The sequence below is a fragment of the Bombus flavifrons genome, chromosome 12 (assembly GCF_040668555.2).
Source record: "Bombus flavifrons isolate JBK064 chromosome 12, iyBomFlav1_principal, whole genome shotgun sequence".
Lineage (NCBI taxonomy): Eukaryota > Metazoa > Arthropoda > Insecta > Hymenoptera > Apidae > Bombus > Bombus flavifrons.
The window spans coordinates 11,895,409-11,920,926 of record NC_138453.1 but is presented as its reverse complement, the minus strand read 5'-3'; the positions used below and the strand labels follow the sequence as shown (position 1 = coordinate 11,920,926).

The 25,518-nt window shown below is 40.2% G+C and overlaps 2 protein-coding genes across 5 annotated transcripts in view; one reads left to right on the top strand and one right to left on the bottom strand.

Moving 5' to 3' along the window:
- LOC138185637 (potassium voltage-gated channel protein Shaw) overlaps positions 1-25,518 on the top strand; it is a 134,855-nt gene that overhangs the window by 53,243 nt on the left and 56,094 nt on the right. The window lies entirely within an intron of this gene.
- Positions 8,009-25,518, bottom strand: part of LOC138185626 (uncharacterized) — a 58,101-nt gene continuing 40,591 nt past the window's right edge. For all 4 annotated transcript variants that reach the window (XM_069124712.1, XM_069124710.1, XM_069124713.1 and 1 more), the window contains 4 exons: positions 14,852-15,276; positions 14,057-14,242; positions 12,934-13,280; positions 8,009-12,442 (listed from right to left, as the gene is read on the bottom strand). In XM_069124712.1, the coding sequence (XP_068980813.1) occupies positions 12,391-12,442; positions 12,934-13,280; positions 14,057-14,242; positions 14,852-15,276 (1,010 nt within the window). In that variant the 3' untranslated portion in view covers positions 8,009-12,390. The remainder of the gene's footprint in view (positions 12,443-12,933; positions 13,281-14,056; positions 14,243-14,851; positions 15,277-25,518) is intronic.

The window sequence follows — 25,518 nt, the reverse complement described above, 5'->3', positions numbered from 1 at the left end:
CTACTGCAATCTCGCTAAATATCCGTAATGTCCAAGATTATCCGGTTAAAATATTCATTTTACTCGTTACGCAAGGAGAATTTCCAATCGGACACGGTTCCAGCGTTATTTATGCAGCGGTCAACTCGATACGGTTCGTATTCCGGCTATTATTGGGTTTCCCTATTCACCTTGCTTTCTACTCTTTGGTAAAAATCGGTCACGAAATCGGCTGGCGAACGCGAGCATTCGCCGGTGGCTTATAGACGAGGTTCGAACGGTCGATCGATAGATCGGCGATCGAGACGACCTCCTGGCATGAATATTAAGACAAATTTCTCGAATATCGGCCTTCTCGCCGAGCATCCATCGGCTCGCAGCGCGATCAGATCGTTTTCTCCGCAGCAACGCCGGAACAAACCTCCCATTGATGATCCATCGACGTTCATCCACTATTTTAATGTCCCGTGAATTTCTGTTCCGCGTCACGAGAAAACGTACTGTCGTCCATAAAAACCGATTTCTCATCGCCACTGCTATCGTTCGATCGATGTTCTTTGCAGTCGGAATAGAAGTACGACTTGTTCGAACTCGCTTTTTATTAAATACGAAAGAATTTGCAATAATAAAAATAAATGCAGACAAAATTTACTCATATTTCTTTAGACAGAGATAAACCTCCTAAGTAAGAAGGAATCGTTGATGCGGTAGTTCGGGAGAATCAAACTCGACGTTTCGGAGCTTAACCCTGCGCGTAACAAAGAAGCGTCGAGCATCGGATCCAAGCTCGTCGAAAAAGACGATCGAGGCAGAAGCTGTCGTCGATCATCGATCGTGGCTATTTTTCACCGTAAGAGGCTATGAATTTTTCCGTCTTTCGTGCGCTATTGTGCGTAGGTCAACGTCTACCTGCAGGTGCATTTGTATTCACGAGCCGGCGACACGCTGTCGGGTGTAGCGTCGTGTAAACGCTGCAGGTACCTGCCAATGTGGACGAATCAGCTGCGGAGGAACGTTTTTATGCAGCATCTCGGAGAGATAATGTAGTCGATCTTTTTACTGGCCTCCTATATTGCTCAATGCACCGACAAAGAACCTCCATGGACGCTTTTGACAAGTTTTTTCTTCGCATATTCCATTGCTTTTGTACTCGCGAGGTAGCCCGAGATCGAATTAAAATCTGATTAAGCAAGCATGGCAGGATATATGGTAATTAACGGCGTAAATTGTCTCTGATTTTCTTACAGTAATCTTTAAGACCAGTTTCGAATAATTTAAGTCGATGAAATTTATTTAAAAAACGATCTATTGATATATTCTTTCTGAAAATACCGATTCTTTTCTAAAAATATGTCAGAGATCATTGTTATTAGATTTCTTACAAATTTGAGCAATTTACGTGAAGAGTAATGAGTTGTAAATGCAAAACGCTAAAGGGTTCGTTGTGACGAAACATTGACGAATTACTGGAGGAGGCTACGGTAACGGTATGCGGTGACGAGCCTTTTCCCTAAAAGGCTCAGATGCTAGGGAGAAGGTCAACATGGTTCCTTTACGTGAGAAAAAAAATGGGTCTCCGACGACAGGTATTTTACATTTAAATATCGGAGTGGCTCGCGGTACTCAAATGCAAAATACAACGTTGTACGTGATCTCACGTGTGAGAACGAGGATGGACGCTAACGATAAAGTTACAGAACAGTTTCGTATTAGAATTTAAATTTGCATTTAAACGTTTAACAGCTCGATGGTTTCAGTGCCGATATATTCGTTTGTACTTTACACGCTAAATCCCTCGGGTGCGAAGAATCATCGTCTTCTCGATTCTAGACCGAAGTATAACAGTTGTAATAATTTTAAACAGTAATAATTTTTAAAACCAATAGTCCGAACCTCGATACTCTGTTCCCGAGGAACAAAACAATCTACTGTTACCGCATGCAAAATCATAGAACGCGGTGTAAAGGACAAGACGCAGTTGCACCAAATTCTCGTTAAAATCGTACGAGAAGAATTTTTGGCTCCGCTTCGCACATCGTAAGTCATCAGAGAGTGCGAGAAAGCCACGCACCGATTAAAACGCGAATGGTAGGTTTCGGGGGGTCAGAGGACTCGATCCGTACAAGCTTTTAGGCAAGGCGACAGCACGCGAGGCGTTGCTACAGCGTGCAACTGCCTCTCCCGTCGTTTTGTTCACTGAACTAGTTCCCTCTCCTCTTTCCGCCCCCGACCACATGCAGCCACTACCACCGACGCTATCTCACCACCACCACCACCACCACCACCACCACCACCATCACCATCACCATCACCACCATCACATCCACGCCGGGAAGTTATCAAGATCACCACCGTGCTGGAAGTTGGAAGAAGACTGGGCGAGCGACTCCTTGCTTCCAAGAGGAAGAGAAACGACGAGCAGTCCGACTCTGTTGGCTGAATTTCCACCAAGATTTCATCGAATTTGATCTAATTGAAGAATTTAAGGGAAACATGGAGAGGAAATCCGCGACGAATCGGTCCTGTCAAAGCTTTCGTGGAAGTTATGGACGGATTTCCTTTGTTCACGGTTTATTAAACCGTTACCTGTTATGGATCTCGTTCAGTAACTCTAGAAAAGATTCGTTTCAATTTGAAGGTCTTATAGCGTCGATAAAAGTTAGAAAGTGCTACATCTCCGAATAATTAACAAAATTGTACTCCCAAGAAACGTTGACAATCTGAAAACTAAATGTAACTTCTGTATCTCTGTTCATCGAGTGGTGTTAAAAAATACGTATACAGGGTGTTCTTCGGTGATCTCTGGTACCCAGCGTTTTTCTCGTAAATGGCGAATACCGGGAAAAGATGCTAGAGAGAAAAGTTTTTCCATTAAAGTCAAAGATCAGCCTGGTACGAGTGTGTGACGAATTTTCAAGTTTATTTTCCTCGGAGACAAAGCGTTCTCCGAACGAATTTTATTCCACATTTTCGACTTTTTCTCGCACGTAGAACAACGTCCTGCCGATTATTTTTGCTGCCGTCGAGTCCAGAATTATACACGTTCGAGTATGCTCGAAAACAGATTTTCAATCTCGATTTTCTCAAAAATGAAACATTATACGAACGTTATTCTTCTTCTTATTTTTCCATAAAGAATCGCCCTGTATCCACTTGTTCGTATCGTTTGGTCGCATTCTGTACAGTGCCGATATCGAAACGAAGCTTAAACACTTTTGCACGGTACCTTATTTGGAGGGAGATAACAATGTCGCGTGTGGATCTACCTTAAAACACGGAATACCATGCTTCGAATTTTGATGCATCGAACGTGAACAAAAGTTGGTGGTTACCGGCGAGGGCGTTCACATTGCACGCGGTGCGTGTGTTGCCGGCGAGCGTGTGCTTACGGTACCGCTTCATTTGCGACTAGCGCGCTCGATGTGCACGCGCCCCATGCGTAACGCGTGCTTGTTCGCAAATTTTCAGATGCGAATCGATTCTAGTCGAGTAACTGCCCCTATTTCCGCTCCAGTTGCGTAGAAATTGCATCCGCTCGATGAATAAATGGAAATACGAGCGTGAAACGATAATCGCGAGTCATTATGTATGAAAGTCCAGGTACGGTGTTATCGTTAATGTATGGAGTTTTGATGCGCGATCAGATAGAGTTATGTTACTCGTAGACAGCTTTAATTACAGTGTCTGTGATCGATGTGCCATGGTACGTGGTCGTTTTCGGAATAAAGGGCTTATTACGTTCTTGCGAATAATCGGACAGCAGCGAGTTTAATTAAAAAAATTATGGAAAATGGTTTTGCGTCGCTGGTGCTTCTTCTTTCGTCGAGAGAATCAGTATCCGATATTGCGAGAAATATATTATGAACGAAGCTTTAGTCGTATCGCGCAGAAATGATAGAAAAACACGACAGGTAAGAAGGAATTGCCAGGAGAAGAAGGATAGAGAAACGGGGCAGGAAGAAACTGTACAAAGAGTAAAAACGCATCCCTGCCAAATGAAGTCTCCCTAAAGTATATGCATACTTTTTGCCTTGGTATTTCCATTCGAGGAGCGTTCAAGAAGATGACGAAGATTGGGGAACAAGATGAAGATTAAAGACGCACTGTAGGCAACAAAAAGATGACGGCGACGTAATTAAGGAAGCAATATCGTAAAATTTAAGCAGTATAGTAATGATTGGTTTGCGAACGTACTTATATTTTAGTCCAAATAAACTTCAAGGGAAACGAAAAACCGTGGTGAAGTGTATACCCAGCAGAGTGGAAATTAATATTCCTTTGACCATGATATTAAGGCGTGTGTTGTTGCTGGGTGTATGTTCGTTTCGGGTTATAAAATACGAAGAAAAATACTGAAAAGCAACGGATAAAGATAATTAAGATTCAATGTATAAAATGGGAAGCAAACAGTGTAGTAATAATAATCATTGTTCTTCTTAAGAAAGTACCTAACGATGCAAAATTCGAAAGAACGATATAACGTAAGAGCGATAATTCACCGAACGAAAAGATCGCAAATGGCACTGTAACGTACATTAATCGAGAGAACACTGAAACGAACAAGGTAAAGGAAAGTAGGAGATATAAAACGGTGTAACTAAGAGGAAGAGGAGAATTCTGGGGCGGTCATAGAATGGTAAAATAACGCTATAAGCGTTCTGCGGATCCGCAGTTTCTCTCAATGGAACCCGAAAGAAAAGAAAAGAACGCGACACGGGAACCGGAGGAAGAAACGGATGGCCTCGCAAAACTAAAAGGAAGCGGGCAGATTAAAAAGAGGAGCGAGAGACTTCTCGCGAAACTTTAAGATAAATACGTGCCTGTTAAAGGAATCTCAAAAGGACAAACTCGACCGGGAACGAATTAAAAATAAGCCGGCAGAAATGCCAGGGTCGAGGACCTCCGTATTCGCATCTTTCCAAAAATTCGGACGTCACGGTTGCTTTTCGCTCCCGTCTTCTCTTTATCGTTCCGAAGAAGCTTCAAATGAGACGAAGAAAACCGGCGAATAACTTATGCAAAAGGAACAAACTCGTCGAGAGAAGGGGGGGCGGGAAGGGACGAACAGAAGAAAGAAATCGAATGAGATTTTCACACTGGTCGGGGACAAACGAACGTTCGAACGAATGACAGAGAAATGGTTCCACGAGGAGCATAAGCTACTGGGAATATCTCGAGTTTCGTGAAAAACGAAAGCGTGGATCAAGGATAGGGAAAATGTAACGCAAGAAGATCGAATCTGTAAATCATACCCGACCAACCACGTGGTCGGTGTGAACGGAGCCTGAATCCTGATCCAAGGAGCACCGTAGAAAAGGATAAAGAGGGCAAGAAGGAGACGATGAAGAAAGACCGCGCGTCAGCAGAAGGAGAGGAAACGTGGTCTCGCACCGCGCACGGATCTCGAAGCATGGAGAACACGAACTGGTCGCCGCATACCTACACGACGCGTAATGAGAACATACCAGCGTCGTTCGGCCTGCTATCTGCTATCAAACGGATACCACCGGTTCAACCGCGGATAAACCGTGTACCGGGCCCTCGGCAAACTCAAATTCGTTTTACATCCAGTCTATATGCCGATAAATTTATCGAAACAACGTCGTATCGGAAGAGCCGTTTCACCAAAGGATCTCTCATGCCACCACCTTACACGTTACATTCTCCCCATACAAATCCCTGATTTTGAACGAATAATTCCCGCCGGTTGCCGAGGAATTCGTGCTAAACATTTTTCCAGTTTGCCGGTTATATTTTCCTGATCCGAAGCCTGAAATTTTTTCCGAGAACTTTATTTGTTCTTGTTCTTAACTTACCTATAAACTTACCTTATCCACCGATCCTTTGTACGACCTATATACCGATTTGGATCACCGTGTTGCAAACATTGTGAATAATTTTTAGAAATTTTTTAGACTTTTAAGTCTATAGGGTCATAGAGATACCTTTTAACCATTTTATTTCATTAGTTTAGAGAGTGGGATTATTGAACTAGGACGTGGATGACGAGATGCGAGACACAGGATAAAGGGTGCTGATTGCGAGGAATGGAGCAGTGATAAGGGGCAGGGAATATTGGATGTGAGATATCGGTATCGAATTGTAGGTATTAGATACGAGGTAGAGAACGTAAGATTTAGAAAATAAAACGAGGAATAGAAAGTGCGAGACGCGGAAATATGTGTAAATTCCTCGACGTAAAGTTCTAAAGTCAACGCAGTCTTAACGGTCGAACGATGATTTACTAAAAAGAGCGCGCGATGCAAACAGCGTACAAAATCATTGACAAACAACTGGAATACTTCATTTTCAATTGTACATGCGTCAAATTAACATTCTATTCTCTATACGACGATGCTCTTTGTATCACTGGTCGCTTGAAAAGCTGTACAAAAATTATAGCGCGTATAGTGCCTCGGTATCCTTAGGACTTTTCCGGCGGTTACTTATCTGCGTAGAAGGCTAGCACATTGCAATTACCCTTTGATAGTCGTGGCATAGACATTATTAGGCATTTCCTCGTTCTAAAGCGATAAACGCGGCGAAAGTCTCAAATCTAAAATTAATGTAAATTATACGGTGTGAACGTCAATAATTTAACAATAATTACCATTTATAGGAATTAATAGGTAATATCATGGGTATAGCGTAACGTATCGGTATAGGATTACGCTTGGAGTTCGAAAACCAACTAATAATCTTTGAAGCCTTTCGAATTCTATTGCGAAATTATACGTCTCGATATTGGGAGTTAGTTTCACGAATACTTGGAAATAGCGGCTAGGTAATTATTATCAATTCGAAACCATGGGAACATAGCTGCCAAAAACTACCATTGACATTGCAGAATCGCATTGAATTGGAATTAAATTTATCCTATACCTCTTTAACGTTTATTTGTTATTTTACTGGTAGAGCTTTTTATTATAATTCTATATTCGAGGGAAAATACACTTTTTGTTCCGTTTTCAATTTAAGCTATCGTTCTTTCGTTTGTACTAGCGATAAAATTGATAGAAAGGTGAACGATAGGGTCTTATAGTATGTGTAATATACGATGACACGTAGTTCGTTTAGAAACGCATTTTATAGAAAATAGGACAAGTCATTTAAATTAAAAGGAAAAATATGTAATACATAATGGGTGAATATTCCAGCCAGACTGTGTTAATCGATTAAGATATAATCGAGGTATTTGTACAGGTGATTTATATCTACCGACAGATAGTTAGTGAGTGGACAGGGAAATAAAGCTGATATTACACGTACTACTTTGTATTAAAAAAAATTCCGCCGTCGATTATCGGTTTTTAAATATTTCACTGTTCGAAAAATTTCTTTGCCACTTACCGAGCATCTTTTCTCATTGAAACAAAGATTAATTTTCTCTTCGTTAATGACTGCAGAAAAATTATAAAAATACATGTTACTTTCCTGATTATTATTTTTATATAGCATCTTTATCAAACATAAGATCTTAAAAGAAAAAGATATCGATATGTTTGTATAAAGCTATTTTGAAATACACGAAGACAGAACGTTGATAGATAAAACATTATCGACGAGAAGAAGCGCATGTTTTAAACATTTTGCTTAAAGGAAATCTACTTTGCGTTTTCGTAACATCAATTGACCAATCTTAGCGACCGTCCAGGTAGAAAGTTCTTACAGCTTTCGAATCTCGCCACGACATGGCGTCTGAAAGCAATTTATCAGATAATATGTTGTACGATTGATTTTATTTCTACGAAGTATTTACGTATTTATTTTATCTGAAAACCTAATGCCGAAGTATCATTGACGTTTGAATCGAAACTGCTTTATTTTTATTTAAGGATAAAAGTAATTTAATTTATCAGAGAAAGTATGCAAAAAAGACGTTGAAAATATTCCTTTGGATACTGATCTTCTTTATAATGAGAATTTTGAAAAATGTCTAATTGGAATTATTAATAAATATAGAGATAGAAACGTGGCGTTATTATTAAACGTTATTGTATTATAAATGTAATGAAGAAATGCATATATATAATTTTCTCTCAACGACATTTATTACAATCTCGGTTGGTTCAATTAATTAATTTTAGTTTTGGCACTAGAAAGACGGACACGGTTACATTTGACCCTTTGTACTTTTACAATCACACTGATTCTACTTTATTACAATAATATTACGCAATCTTTTCTTTCGTCACACGCTTTATAAAAATTCTTATTCTTAAAGCTTAAAAAATGTCAACAAACGAATCAGTTAACTTAGAATCAAAAATGTTGTGATTTGATTTTGATAGAAACGAAGAAATGCTATCTTTTACGCAAGATATATTATCACGTAATCGCTAATATCTTTATTTTTTTTCACGTATTTGCGAATTTTCTAAACCTTAACCGATATCGTATGTTTCTTCGATAAATTGACAAATTTGAATTTGTGCGCTGTTTCTTTTTACTTTGCAAAGAGTTCTCTAATATACAGAGTGAATCATATATTTGGATATATTCGTATTATACGGATCAAGCAACTTTGTAAAATTACTTTCTGTTTGAATACGCCAAAGTAACAAAATCCCGAAGCTTCCATCAGCTAAAAAAAAATCTGTCAAGTTTAATAAATCGAAAATTCTAAGCCTTGTTTCTTCTTCTTCTTCTTTCACAACCAGTTCCAATTACATGACTCATTCTCTAATATCATTCAACATTTAATCAAATCACGTACGGAATATACTCTACAATTACTTCGTCAACGACGAAGACATCGTAATTGTCGTCATATTTATTCATACTCCGATCAATTATAGACACATACATCTACTAACAACCCAAACAGTACACCTCTACCGACAGAATATACCTAAAGTCAACCATTCTTTCAGTAGACCAGAAAAAACGTAAAAATTCTACACGAATAACTTACCAACTCATTGTCAAGTACGAACGTAACTGAAATGTGAATCCAAAAGTGAAACGACAAACGTGGTACGGTAGCAAATGTTTCTGGAAATTATTTGGCCATACACCAACGAAAGATTGTCCATTGGTCAAGCAAAGCGACCGCTGTCCGGCTTTCTCGGCGGTAAGAGGATTCTCCTACCATGAAAAAAACACTGCATCATCTAAACAGCGATAAAACCAACGTCCTTCAAACCAGCTCGAAGGGTGACAGGTAAATAATTGACGCACTTCATTCTACAATTGTATTAAACCTCCTATTTTATTATCTGTGCATTTTTTGAGCGGTCTGTCGTTCAATTTTTGCTGGCTTCTCTCGCCTTACTCTCGACGCCATAAACGAATCACGACTCTTCGACTTGTCCTTCGTTCCTCCTTGTTCCTCTTCCGTTCTCCAGCCCTCGGAGCCCGCTATTATCGATTTCTGTCGCGATCAACTCGATCGTTCTTCGTTTCTTCGTTCGAAATACTCTTCGTTCTCGTTGCTCGAAATTATTTTTCGCTCTTCGCTGTTTCGAAGGAAATCATTCTTTGCTCCTCCGTTTGTGTTCACGATTCGCGTGGTTTCCCGATATCGATAAAAATATTAGCGGTAAGAATAGCGATGCGATGGCGGCAATTCCACGTACGCACGAGGGCGTGCGATGTAGTTGTCGAATCGTTCGTATGCTCACGCAACAAGCACGCGCAAGAAAGCATTCACTCGGCCAACAAGTTTTCCACGCTTATGGAAAACTTTTGCGACGGCACACTTTTGATTTTTTCCTTGCCATTTTTTCTTTTTTTTTTTTTTTTTGGCCTTTTGGTACGTTTGAAGATCAGTCGGATAAGTAAGCCTTTGATATTACTCTCTCGAAACTTTATGATTTTTATAATGCCAATAATTATTCGAGTGACTCTTTTCGACCAGTCACGCGAGCAAACGATTATCGCTCGAACAAAGGTTTTATCCGTTGCGAATAAAAATTTCATTCGTTCAATTGCATCTTATTTATCTGACTGTGATCGACGAATGCTGCTAACATTTCACAATTCTTACGCGTTAAACGATATTTTTCGCTCGAGTCTGTAGACATAAATATGCTTACTTAAATTTATAAAACAAGTACAGCTCGAACGACGGAACAAACTGATTCTGTACATATTTCCAGCTGTCTTTCGTTATCGTTCGTCGTGGTAGCGTATGTTGCGTTTAATAAACGTTACGACAACGTCCAAGTGTTTGCTGGTCAATGCTGGACATTGGGTATATTTTCTCGCGAGGATGTTTCGATTCTATGTTGTTCGAGCTTTCGTGAGCAGTTCTCAATGGAAATTCGTGTGTAACGCGGTGGACGACAGTTTAAATCCTCTTAAAAGCTAAAAATCGAATTCTAATTCTGTAAGAGAAAAATCGGTTGGAATCGTTCTAATTAATACAAGACACAATCGGTGAATAAACGATTCTTTCGTTCCTTTGCATGTCCTTTTCTTTTTCTGCGAGTGTTCCATGCTTATCGTGTGTGATTTCAATTCCTGTGTATCGGTAAAGTATGCAACGTTTGTATATATAAAAACGGAATCCAAAAGCTGATTTTAACAATACAAAAATCTGCTAAATCACGAGCACGAGTCCTGAATCACGAAGATTACGAGTACTTACGGCAGAACTCCATTTATCGGAATACATCGATGATAGTAAATTCCGTATCACTACCATATTCCGAAATGGAAAATTAATTCTTTTAAGCGTTTTTAATAAATACGACCGACCTTTCATATTCTGTGTTACAAAATCCATTGTTATACGTTGCATTCAATATTTGTTCACAACTGTGTAACGAAGCGTTTACTCTAAATTTCATATAATATTTTTTGCTCCCTTTCATTCGTATATTATGCTTCCGCAGTTTGTCCAAATAGCAATTTCAACGAATCGACTTGAATATCCACTAGCGATTCGAATAAATGGAGTTTCACTGCGTGAAAATTTGTCTGACTCGATACTGAGACTATTTACTTGAAACAGTATTTCTCAAGCCTTATTTTTGCACGATAAGAGCTACTGTTCTCTAACTTTCTTACGATATTTTTCAAGTCTTTAATATATTCTTAGTGAATTATTATTGAAAAAGTAACGATTATACAAACGGTAAAAATTGTGCGTCGTATATTGTAGGAAAATGAAAGGGATTCCGAAACTGATTTGTTTTATTCGTTTCATGATCGTTCGTGATACTAGTTGCAGGAACTACGCTGGATCATCTTAATTATCTTAATGACATTGAAAGTGAGTTGTTGCTTCTTTTATTCTTTTAAATAAACATCTATCAGAAATATAATATAAATGTCTAAAGAAATGAAATCTAATTGTATCTTATAGCTTATACGCGTTACTTGAAGAGAAACTTCGTGTTTATATACATTTGACATGACTCTAGAAATATACTGTTCAATTAATTAACAATTTACGATTCTTTTTCAGGAACGAAGAAAATCCATTCGATCGAGATTCTTTTGTTACTGAACACTTTAACGATTAATCAAACTCGTTTGAACTGACGATTCTTTCGATCACTTTGAACGGTATACGGATCGTACAACGCAAACATCCTTTACAGCTCGAATAAAACGAATAGCGTAATATTAACTATTTTAAATGTAACACCTTGAGAAACAGTGTTTCAAGTATCGATTGCGCTATGTTAACTTTCGATAAATACACTGCCACTGACAACCAGCAATTATTACAAAATGGTGTTTATGACACTAAGAAACTGGCGAAGTGAATCGAGCATCGGTATCAGTTGGAAACAACGAGATCGACGAAATTCGTGAGAATCAGAAATAGCACAAACAGCTAGAAGAGTGTGGCAAAGCTCGGAGTAGTATCACTGAAATTTATAAGATAACGGATAACTTACAGAACGTTTGTAGAAAATTGAAATCGTCAAGAGGCGCCTGACAATGAATTCTTGACAAAGTTTCGTGTAATCTGATATTGTTCGACAGTTAGCGATTAAACAGCAATTAGACATTGGCTTACGTTTGAAAAAATTTGCAATTAGACGGTAATATCTCTAATAGCAAAAAATATGGCAGATTTCAAAGAATATTATCGTTAATCCTAGTTAATTAGTCGACTGAACTAGTGAAAACAAATCGATGGATCTTCATCGATGATTTCGAAAAATAGAGCGAGCGAGAGAGAGAGAGAAAGAGAGAGATACGAAGCTTTTTAAGTGATAGTAAATAACGCTAATGAAATTTCTGAAGAATCGCGAATTTGAAGAGTATTTGCGACATGATCCACGCGATGAATTTGCGAACGAGAATCGAGACGATAATGGCGACGGTGATAGATGAATTTGTGATTTTCGACAATGTTCGTTAGGAACCGGAAACAGGAAGAGGCGAAGGACATCTCAGAGGATCTTCGCTGCTTCGACTTCTTTGCTTCTTTGTACGGTAGGTCGGCCTTTGTCAACCAATCTTTATCCATCGATCGATCGAATATTCGAGCGCCGCGAGCCACCTGCAAATAAACGTAGTTGCCTCTTTGAAATAAAATTCGTCTAACTCCAAATCGATTCTCATTGATTACGAAGGAGATTGGATAATTATTTCCAAATGTTAATAAATACGTGACCTTCGCACCATAATTCAAGACCATCGACATCGATGTGGCACGTCTCCTTGTAAATAATTACCACGAACGTGTCGGTGATTATAAAAATGAAGCGGATAAAAGTGGAAAGAATTTCAACCGCCTGTTCACGTTACAATAATCTAAAACCATGTTTGCGAAGTAACAGAAATCGAACCATTGGATCGAGTCGGTTGATGCGACGTTAAACGGAATTTAGTTCATGCGTCAAACGCCAATGATATCTCGAAACGAAAATATATGACGTAGGCCACTTTCATAATCGCTGGCATAAATTGCGTACAGCAAATTCTTCGACTTAACGAAACAATCGTTCAAAAGAATACGATAGAATCGATAAAGGAGATTAAACGGGTTACCGTTTCTTGTCCATTTCTGATTCGGTGGCGAAGATGTAACTTCTCTGCGTGGGGTCCGGTGGTTGCAGCTCGAACGCGTGTTTCCTGCCACCGGAAGTGGGCGCGCTGCTATGCACCCTGAACCCATGCAGGCAGGCGACACCGAACGCCTTCTCCGCATTAGCGTCGTCGTAGAAATACAATGCAGCGTCCTTTAGTACGCAATATCGCCTGGACCAACCGGTTGGTGACGACGTTTTTCTGGCGTGTTCTTGCTGCTTGCTCAGGTATCCGAAGCAATCTGGTCTGTGAATGGCGCATGCTGCCATTTCACGCATTCTCAGCGACGATTCCAGCCAGGTGTCAACCTGTAAAAACGTCAGCGGGAATCTGTAGGATATACAGGAAAAACGGGGAATTTCCGTCTTTAGCGATTTTCTATTATCTTCTCAAGAAAAAATTTAGTTACTTTTGTAACGCGTTTTCCAAGTCGAACTAATTACTTCGTACATTCGCGTTTCACGATAAATCTCGTACAAGTGCAAAGACTATTAAGGTAGATGCGCAATAAGGCATATTAGTAGAACTGTACGATTCTCCAGAGCGCTGCCAGACACTTGCAGCGTCTAATCCAACTATTCAAGAAACTCCAGCAGGCGGATAGCCGAACTTGCGGAATTTAAAGCGAATCTCATTTTCTTAAACTTACAAGAACGCGGACTTCCATCGTTTCGCAAAGTTTTTGAAGCTTCTTTTATCTAGATAACGATGCAAGACTATCTCCAAAGATACATACATACAGCATATGCTGTTAATTGTTCAACTTGTACCATCCGTCTTTCTTTCTGTTGGACGAATGTAACGAAAATATTCTTTTCAGCGGCGATTGCCAATATTAGAAATTTTTGATTTAATTTTCTTTTATTTCCGAATATACCGTGGCAAGTGAAAGACCGCGTAGAAGGAAATACATTATATGCGCGCGTCGGTTACCGCACCAATTAAACATTAAATCGCATTCTGATCAAGAAGATCCGGATGTTCGCGTGAGGTATTCGTACGCAATGTAAACTTCGTTTACTCTTCGAGCATGACCCGGAAATAGACGTCGAGAGTAACTTGGCAAGCGACTCGTAACATTTACCTGGTCGTTTCTTTCGATCGCTTCCTTGATGACCGTCGTCCATCGAGCGGCAGCTTCCTCGGTGTCCGCCGCGAGCCGAAGCGTCGGTGCGCCCTGTTTTTTGATCGCGAAGCTGTGTAACCTCAGCTCGGGCGTTTGCTCCACGTCGTACTTTATCAGCATCACCGCCCCCACTGGCTGTGAATCCTACGGGAAACGAAATGGTCCATTGGTGTGCCATTTTTCCGACAAAACGATCCCGTGCAAACACTCGTCGCGTCGATGGCCTCGATTAACCGAAAGGAATGCCGGTTAAATAGGTTTCGAGGGGACGCCAGGCGTGACTGGATGACATCTCTTTAAACTAACGACGAGCATGCAAAGTTCGGAACCTTTGTGCATAGCTTGGATGGCTGAACTTTCTAACTTTGTTTGTTTTAGAGCAGCGTTACTTGCTCTGCCAGTTTTCTCCGAATACAAAGTACCCGATCGTGTTAGATATTCTCTATATTTTGCGTCAAATTACACAAGTTGTATTAGGCGAGTAAAACTAACTTCGTACACCAAACGATTAGGACCGACGCTGTAAAATAAGCTTCGACATTTGAGAATAGAGAATACGCTGATATTAATTTCATCTTTGCGTATTAATCGTATCTTATCGCGTCTAAGTATTTGAAAATACAATTTCGTGTTTTTTTTTTTTTTTTTCGAAACTACATCTCATAGATTTGCGCGCGCTAATCGACACAGTTTTCCATTCTACGAAGAATGGACATTGAGAAGGGAAAGAGAAGAGGGGATATTCGTACTAACCGCGTCAGTCTTGTAATAATAGAGGCAGTTGTCGCGGCGCAGGGCGAACCATCTTCGCACCCACTTGTCCGTGTTGGTCGAGGTCGCGGATTTCCTCCATAGGTATCCGGTGCAGAGCGGCGCCTCGTCGCTTCCTTCCTTGGTACCAGGTCTGGCCACCCGCGGTGCCAGTACGTTGCACGTTCTCGCCACTTCGAGTTCAAGGACGTCGGTGCCAGAATGCGCGAGCCTCACGACTTCCGAATGCGTCGCGTCCATCACGTTCTTCCCGTTCACCGCCATTATAATGTCGCCAACTTCCAGACCAGAGCTCTCCGCGGGCGTGTCGGGCTCGATAGCTGAGACGACCACGGGTTTCGAGCCGTGAATACGGAAACCGAACTCACCTCCGGCTTCTCGTTTCACCACCACCCTTTTGTCGCTTTCTGTAACCATCACAACCACCTTCGTTATTTGGCGTCTGCAGCAGTGTCTTTCCTCTTATTCCAGCCTCATCGAGCGGCAAACGCGAAGTCGTTCGCGCGAAATCCCAAGATCCGAAATCCGAGATTTCAGCAGCCGCGATCACAGCGGATTTGCCGCGTGATAATGCAGTACGAGCAGGAATTGATATGGATCCTGCGGATGATGGATAGCGAATATCGGTAGGAGCGGAATTGGGCGTATTAGGAGGATAGAATTCCGGGTATTACAGTCGATTCGGATCTATTTTAGCGAGAAAGGATTCGATAGAGGCGTTGAGCAGATTCGAACGTTTTTGGATAGTTTGTATCCTGTCAGGGGAATGGCTGAAAGGAATGCGTGGTAGAAATTGCGAGCGGATAAATCCTACGGAGATTACGTTAATCACTGCTGCGAGGGAAATGTGATTCGAAACTTTACAACCCTGGAAAATGAAGCTCCGCACGAAAAAAAAAACGTCAGTCTACGTTTTCGACCTATTTTTCCGCGCAGATTCACCTCCTTTCGGCTTTTACCGACGGTAAAACGGCATAAGTCGAACGGCAGCCGGTATAAGTCTCGCATGGCTATTAATTTAAGTGATTAATGTGTTTCGGAGGCAAATATTTTTCTCATTGATCGACGTTAACGTTATTACACCGTTGAAAGAAGCTATCATCGGTTCAAATACTATCGATCTACCGCCGTTTTCCTATGTAAACAGGTTTAGCAAACAGCAAAACTGACGAATAGTAATGATACTCGAAGTTCAGTTGCCGTTTACTCTTTCACGCTTCGAAACCGCGAACAAACAGCACATGCGAATACAGAGAAAGTCATAGAATTGTACACAAATTGTCGTTTCATATTCCGGCTGCATAGATTACATAGTATTTTATTTGTAGCTTAAATCGACGATACGGTTCGGTGGAATGATTAGTTCCGTATTTATCAGGAACTTGCACCACGCGATACACGATACGTTTCTAGTTTGGTATCATCCATCTTATTTATCAAGCATCGAAGCACGCAATATCGATTGCGCGTGATCGATTATGGGCGGAAATCCGAGAGTACAACAGACGGTTCCGAATAAATTATCCTGCAAGTGTTGCTACTGCCAAAATGACGAAGCTGTTCGTCTTTCGCAATAACGGAAAATATAACGTCGTTGTTAATGATAAATCGTGCAATCTCTAGAATTTATTGCGACTCGGGTTACGAGAAGGAAATATTTACTTGGGTAATATTAGGCTGTTTTATAATAAATAATAACTGTTCGGAATTTTTAGTGGCCGTCCGTTTATGGCACGGACAGGCCCATTCCCTTCTTTGAGAAACTCCGAATTACATGTCCTCCCCGAGTTGTAAACCTAATGATTCCGAGGTCAGGTAAAAACCCCCGGGAAAGGTTCAGCCGGAAGGGCACGATGGACACACAAAACCCAACGGCTGGTAGGAAGAATCAGCAACGTAGGAGGATAGTTCATCGACGGACATCGTACCGTGCGGATGAAATACTTCACTGCCAACAAGATCTTACCACCGCCGTGTTCGTAACATCGCACTTTACGTTTATACAACAAGCGCAAATACAGTGCTGGATTACTCTAACACTCGATCTATTAAACCTCCTCCACCTTGAACGTTAATTCATTCGAGGTACGCGATATCGACCGATCGGTTTGACCTGACCGGTTGCTCTTTAGTCGAGAATTCGCAACGATAATAAATATCGAGGAGACGAGGAAACTCCTCTTTCCAATTGCGCCGTTTTTTCTAGTTGCAGTTTTTATTAACCGAAAAATCGCCGATGATCCTAAACGCATCAGAAAGAATTACAGAACCGTTTTTGTTCCTCTTAAACATCGTCGTGAATTAGGAAGCACGCGACGAAGAAACCGGGAATCGGCCCGTAGGAAGAAAGAGCATTGTCATCGTCGACAAGCTTCTCTTCTCACTGCCTCGTTTTCGATGCTTTCTTAGCCGGATATTTTTATTTGCGATTACGCTTCGCGCGAGATAACCAACGATTTACTTCGTTCGAACTTTCAACTACAATTTCATGGATACTTTGGGAACGCGCAGTCACGCAATAAATCATCCCCCGCGGTGGAAATTTATACGAGGAGATTTCAGTGAGGATTAAGGGTTGCTCCAATTCCTCAACCTTGTTTCCATAGCTATGCGAGTATCGTTTCCTATTCCGTACTGTTACGTATTCATCAAACGGGATAGCTTTTGTACATTATCTCGAATCGTGCGATACGCATTAACCCTGGAAACCCGAGAATTCTACTATACGATACTTCTTGTATTAGGCGAATATAAAATGTCTCTACGAATAAAATTCTAAACGTACGCGTACATTAAAGATGTAAACGTATCCGCACATTTGCTTATTTTTAGCTTAGCGTGTCTTTCTGCGGGTCCTTTAATCTTTAAATTATGAGTAAGACGGTAATTATATTCAGATGGTTGAAAAAAGAGAGAAAGAGAGAGAGAGATAATTTTAGCAAGATTCTGAATATGAATCGTGCTTTTTGAAAAAGAATTTTAATTTTCTGCTGGCACTGCAGCCTCATTAAGTATCCAAGAATTCTCTGATAATTACACACGGCTGATTCCGATGTTGGTCGATTCTTTAAAATTTGGAATAAAAGTTACGGCGCGAGGGATAATATTAATTTTTAGTGCGGATAGCGGAAAAAATATATTTCTATTTATAGCTACTTCGCCAATTGGTTATTTCGCGAACTGGACCTTTTTCGTTATAAACACATTGATAACGCGTATATCCAGAGCTGAAATAACGTTTCTTTAATTATAAAATTGATGGAACATAAACGTGGTATTTTTAAGATTTGAAAGCGTCATTGTTAATTATATATTTCATGAAAATATTCAGCGATTATACGTTATTCCTCTCTTAAAATCGAATTTATGGTTCCAACGAACAGGAGTCTCGAAATATCCATGCTCATTTATTATTTGCATTTCGCGATTATTTATCCAAGAATATTTCAGGATCTTATATCTATTTAGGTTATCGTTTGCGTTGGATTATTCATTTATTCAATCGCTCTTCCATTTCAACCGATCCCGTGGCTCATTTCTAGGCATTTCATATAATTGAGAAATCTCATCGGTATATTTGAAATTGCTAATTAGTCGTATTAAATTAATGTCGGTCTCGCTGCCCAATTAATTGTTTCCAATTCCCTGCGAAAAAGTGACATGAAATTCGAATTTACACGCGTACACGATTCCATTTGTTCATGAATGTACATGTTGATGTGACTGTTCTGTGAACACGTATCGCTACATTTTCCCTATATCTGCGAGAAATTCTGATTCGCTTTCTGTATGAACGATCTTTCAATAGCACAACGGTACTTTTCGCATTAACATTAATTATAATAGTATATTTTATAGGATTTGTATTCTTGCAAAGGAACGCGTGCGGCGAATATTGAAAAAATTTTTCCAACAAAAGCACGACGGATACTTTTGTGAAAAAGCAACGAATGAACATAGAATCGCAAACGTTTCAATCGTTTTCGTTCTCATAGATAAAAAATTTCCGTAACTCGCGACGTTTATCTTGCAGATTTGAAGAGAGAGAGAGAGGGACGAGAGTACTATGCACGTCCCAAAGCAGGCGCATAAATAGAAAGGAATACTGGGTAAAAATAAAATGAAAGCGGGACGGTCTACGTCGTCGTAGCTACATAAATAAATGCATTTTTAGTTCAGTATTTGTTTTGCACGTTTTTTCTCGGCATTAATATTTGCAAAGTTATATCTAAAAATTGTAAAACAAGAAATGACGTAACGCGAAGTGAAGTTAAAAATACGTAACTGAAACTCTTACATTATATATTACATTTCTGAAAGAAAATTCCGTTTCTTTTCCTTTCGTATGAAACGATATTCGCTTATAAATATCGGAAAACACACGCTTAATATGCCTCGTTCGAATAGTCGCATGAACGCCATAGCATCGTAAAGAGTCGTGATAGAATTCAGTTTGCGAACCGTTCCATTCAGAGATACGAATTGGATAAATGGTACCGAACGTAGGAGATGTCTATTTAAATCAACAGAAATTTCTTTCATCTCTACGTGAAACGATATATATTCGGTTACAAATATTGAAAGCAGCCATACGAGATATTCTGCTTGAAGGGACGAAATAAAAATTAATTCACGTGACGTAAAATGTTTAATAGTATCAAATGTGGAACGTTACGTTCTAAAAGCAAAGTTTCGTCTTTTTCTTGATAAGTTTATTATGCAAGAATTAAATTACTTTGTAAAGCTCGGAATTTTGAAGAAGTAGAACGCTTGTATGCACTGTACGATGCTCTTTTCTCGTAAAGATACAATGTCAATGTTTTCTGAAGTTTACGTCTCTCGATGTTCGTGTGACGGAGCAAGAGGGAAGTGCACGTGACTTGGTTAATACGAAAATGAAAGTTGTTAGTGATACGTAGTACGATAGAAGCTATAGTCTCTTCGAACGTTCGCCACGTCGGGGATACGATGACGCAAGCAATTATTTTTGTAGGACGTTGCACTCGTGGGCGACGCACCGATTCTGTCTTATTTTAATTTCGTCTACCGTTCGATCTCAATTCAGTTCACGATTACGCGAACGCTTAACAAGTAGTGTGCGTGTAAACAGAGACGCGTGCTACACGCTGTTGCTATACCGTTGTTTCGTTCTAACTGGAAATGCGAATCAACCCTTTTAAAAGAAGCTCGTTCGCGGCACAATTAAATCAGAGAAATTGAGATAGAGTGCGAAATAAATTGTAGACGAAATCTCTTCAGGTATTAATTTTAAAAATATGAATCTTCGCTTGGGAATCGCTACGTTTGAACCGTCATCTTACTAAAAAGGAAGTCGAGTAATATTTCAAAAAATGTTCACGGTTCCTAATCTTTATCTTTCCGTGTTGTAGCAATCGTTGTTGATATTATTTCGCAATTAGTTTTCGTATTAGTTGGATTAGTTTCGCGTAGAGCGCATTCGAATTCTCCAATAATTAAACTTGCCCTTAAACTGCAAGAGCTCGTCTTACGCGAAATCGATTATCGAGTACCCATCACGGCTTCGTCAGACAATATCTTCATCAAATGTTCCATGGATGTAAGTAATTGCTTACAAACACTTACGAAGAGACGCAATCAATTAAATTAGTAGAGCAAAGGGAACTCGATACGCATTCGTTTTAATTAGCATGTTGTTCATTAACGTTTGCACATTTCGATGTTCATATTACTTCTAACAACGACAGAGGCAATTTTACGAACGAAACGATTTAATTCCACGATAATTTCCACATATTTTTCGTCGCGGTTTAATTTTAAAATGCACAATACACGCAGACACGAATTTCCTCGTAGGCAGAAATGTAATGTGGTAATTCCGGCACGCGTTACATTCCATCGTGAGCTTTGGAAATTAATATTTCTTGCTCTACTTAATTCTTAAATGCAGTTGCTAAATTCTCCCCTTTGTGTTACGACGAAACAACAACCAGCGGTGCTTCGTTGTTATTTTTACTTTGGTGCAATTAATTAACGTTGAGATTGCGTTTAGCGCTAATTGCATATTTCAAACGACGATTCGTGTTGTCGCGATATAATGCTCGTAAATGAAATATCCTGGGATAGGAATGGCGGAATAGAAGTGGTACAAAAATTCGCGTTCGAAAGAATTAAGGTACCTGTGTATACGTACAGCTGTGTAAATCAAGAGAAAGCGAGAGGGAAAGATAGCGCAACAACAGGTAAACGATCGAAACGCGTCGAAGCATGGTCGAAAATGTCGAAATCCAGGTCGAAGGAAAACAGGTCGAGACGAGATTATCAAGAAACACATCATGCCATAAAAATAATCAAGTCCTTGCGTCATCAGGCGTCGAACGTAATCGATAGTGCTCGAGCTTATAGCCTTTTTGTCTCATCATCGTTGCACCGTCGATGAGAGACGGTGAGACGGAGGGCTTCCTTTTATTTCTGCGATAAAGATGGCACACGCAACTCCCTCCCAACCCCTTTCGCAGCTGGTGTGTCAGAAATAGCGAAGATTGCTTTGTCGTCTTTTTCCTGATGGCGGAAATTCTCGCACGTGCGACATGCACAAGCATTCCAAGGTTGTTGCGTCTCACAGGGGGGAGAGCCGACGTTGTTATGGATTTTAATAGGGAGCGTGAACGACACGCTCAGGGGTAGGTAAATATCTCGCTTGTCTCGTTTTCGCTCGCTTCGACTAAAGTGAAAATACGAATTCGTAGGATGCCATTTACTAAGGGCGCTTAGTAAATGATTGTATTCAAGAGGTACGAATTGGAAATTGGTGGTGAGTTTGTTGGTGGATTGCTGAAGCAATTCAATGGAACCACGATGGCTTCGAGGCAGCGCGAAATTCATTTCTTTTATGATAGGTTGTCGCCAGCAGACGCAATATTACCGTATTACAGTTACAGTCGCAGACGATATTCGCCAAGTATTATACATGACGTGGCGTGAAAAGATTTAGGCTTCCTTTCAAAACCTCAAATAACAGCTACTTTGATTAATTTCTTCTGTAGAAATATACATCTATATGTATAATTGACAAATTTGTTAACTGACGCTGCTAGCGAAAACGATGTACAAACGATGTTGTTTTAAGCAGAAGCGAACGTATTTAGGGAGAACGAACACAAACTAATCGAAATATCCATCTACGTAAAAATGTATCAATTTTCTTTGGAAATTTCTAGCGTAGAAAATGCGTGCGTAAAGAATCCAAAAAATCGAGTTTTTTTTAAAGATAAAGCCATTCTACAAGCACGTCTTTAGTTTCATGACCCTGATCGCGATAAAGGCACGATTGACAGTGGCACGTATTGTTCGATTAATGACAACCAAACCATGCCGTGCCATCGACTTGGCACACTTCCGATTTTATTGTCCCGACGACAATCGCGTTTCTCTATAAATTTCTGAATATCGGAATTGGCATTGTTCCGGTACCTGGTAGTTGCTACTTTGTGCAAAGGAAACAAAATCCTTTGAATAAAATTTACGATATCTTGTTTCCTAATTATCACTATTCGCCGCATGGCGTTACTATATTTTCGATGTTTCGTCAGCTCTTGCGTTATACCGAATTCTTCAAAATTTTCTTCGTAGTGCCATTTCTAATGTCATTTTGTGAAACTAAAAGACACCCGTTATCGGTGTAAATCTCCTTTCAGAGTAAGAACGTGAAGATTCTGTACAACACACATCGTTCAAAACACATCGTTCCGATGCACTTGAGGAAATTAGCTGCTACTATCAATAGTTAATTATGCGGGTCGTGTTCATAAGATCGTACACAGTAAACTAATTACAGGTAAGCCGTAATCACCTTTGACGTGGAAATTTAATTTTATTGTCATTAGATTAGTACACGCCATGGACGAATTTGGACGAAACAAGCAGACTAATGGCCACCTTGTTCGATGTCGTAGCGGCTTCGATAAATCGGTTACAAGACGAAAATCGTATCTTGATTTTCAATGTGGATATTTTCGACCCGTTGCATCAGGGTCAGGCAGAGAATAATTATCGGTGGTGACCGTGACTTCTTTTGACCAAAGATTCGAGGATCGAATTTTACGAAAATGATGGCGAAAGGGATAGAAATTTTTATTGGCTGAAAAGAATATTGGTTTTCATATCTTTTAACATTCTCCTTACAAACGAATCGTATTCGATCAATTATTTGATCGAATTATTCAATCGTTATGAAAACAAATTATTTCGTAAGTTCGAACAAATGACTAAGGAGTATTGAGGAAGAGTACGAAATGATCACTTAAATTTCCTAGAGAAGAAGTGTAGTGAAACGAGTTCTATGGAAAAATGTTCATTCGATCATTTTAATCAGACGGAATAATCGTATTTACGTATTAACAACTCGATAAAACAGCGATTAATGGTCGTTGCATAATCGCTGTTCACGTTTTCATTACACGTGTTATCGAAAACCTCTGTGCCGCTGTGTGAGTCGCGCTTAAGCTATGTTAACTAGCGTATTGAAATAACATTAAAATAAAAAGCTCTAACGAACAAAGAAGAAAATTGTGTTGAAAGATCGTCGAAAAATAATTTCAGTTGGATATCAATCTCGTTCGATAGAATATTAAAAATGATCTCCATTTCTAATCTCGGATTACACGATAAAGAACGACGCCACATTTAAATTCGGATACGATTAGTTTAGTTCTTTTCTTACAGTAAAAGAATTTATTAGAAAACTTTGGAAAACAATTTCGAAAGAAGGAAACCCGGTTTTAAAGAAAATTTATGGTTCTCCGTAAAAGTCTTTGCAAAAACAGCTTCACCAGGGAATTTGGAAGCCGAACCAGTAGCGTTATACGTACAAGTTTCGAAGCCAAAGAGTAGAAAAGTGAACCGCTTTGGGATACGTTTCATAACATAAACTTTGACGCCACGGAGGATTTCCTTCTGACCTGGCAAACATTCGGGAGGGTACCAATTTAATTATTCACTTAGGAAACTTCTCCGGTTTTTGATTCACCGTGTCTCGGTCCGTGAAAGCGAGCCGTTCAATATTTACAAGCACGTATCACGCACAATGCAGAATCGATCGCCGATAAAGAAATTAATGAAATTTCACTTTGCAAACTACGATAGCCAATTCGCCGTTCTTTCCAGAGTTAAAAGCTTTTTTTGTATTTTTCTATTTGTATGAGATCGAATCTTTGTTTACAATACTTACGAGCATCGATCTCGAATTTCTCGATTGCGATGGAATAGAATATGATTTTTGAAAAAATGTTGTACACGAGTAAATTATTACGTGTAAAATGGAAAAATATTTACCTTTTGTAATGTCTCTTTTTCCAATGTATCTTTTTTCACCTTTATTTCTTTTTTTTTTTTTTTTTTAGTGGACGGACGAAGAGGAACAAAAATTTGCACGTTATTTGGAACTTGTTAAACTGTAAATGTTTCTTCCCGTTTAATTAAAACCACTGGCAACGTTATCTGTTATTCCATTCAACCGGTTCAATTTTTCGCTGAATAAATATTAAATATTGGAAAATGTCATGTAACTGGGAATACAATGGGGAAAGGGCGAACAGAAATCGAATTCCTCTAGATACAGGCAAGTGGGACGAAATAATTCACAGAAGAATCGATAACCTTCTGTATCGGAAGAAACGTGATCTTTGCGCGAGATTTTGTCTCTTAAAAAGCGTCCAATAGAATAATTAATTTACCATGGACGTCCGCGCCGAGCCTTGTAAGGGCTCGACCCTCCGTGCACCAAACTCTGAGCATGCACTTCAGCAGCTCCTCCAAGGCCCTCTTCAAGGACGCGTCCTCTCCAAGCTCCGTGGAACATTCGGAGGCCGCGCAATCGCACACCATCTCGCGTGTTGATGCGTGTCCGGCCACGTGACGCGTTTCAAGTGCTACGCGACTTTCTCGTAGCCTACTCGAACTTCCGGCGTACTCTTCGGTGAACAACGTGTCCACCGGGTTGCCCGGCGATCGAAAAATCACCGCGCTATCGTCTATTCGCCTCCTCGTTCCCTATCACTCTCGAATGCTTTAACGATACGGTTTCGATCATGGATTGTGACACGACGAAGAAGCGGAGGACTTCCGGTGTACACCGTACACCGTCTTTTCCACGCGCTCGCCGTCCTTTCTTTTTCCACCGTAAAAGGTCGCGTTAAGTCCACGCCTCGATTTGTTCACGAACGAGATACGAAAGCAGGATGCACACGCGTCGCGGAACGCGTCACACGCAGAGGAAAGCTCTGTTCTTCCGAAGAGGATGCCTTCGGCCAGCTCGTGGAATGCGACTCGCCGCCCTGACCCACTGACTGCCAGCCAAAAGCTTCTTCCACGCCACCCTCCCTGCCTTCCTCTCTCTCTCTTTCTTCCTCTCTCCTTCACGCCTCACTCCACTTCGGTTTAACTTCGGCGGGAATATTCAGACGGCCGCGAATCAAGCTTCCACGTATAGAATCAACTCCTCCCTCTCCCTCTTTCTTTCTCTTCCTCTCAGCGCGCTCGAAATTGTATCTCGATGATACCCGATCGATGCTTCCGGTGTGTTCCAGCGAAACGAGGACCGGGGAAGGGGATCTCGATGCGGTTTTCGATTGTTGTCTTGAAATGGAACTATAGAAGAATGGAGGAGTGAG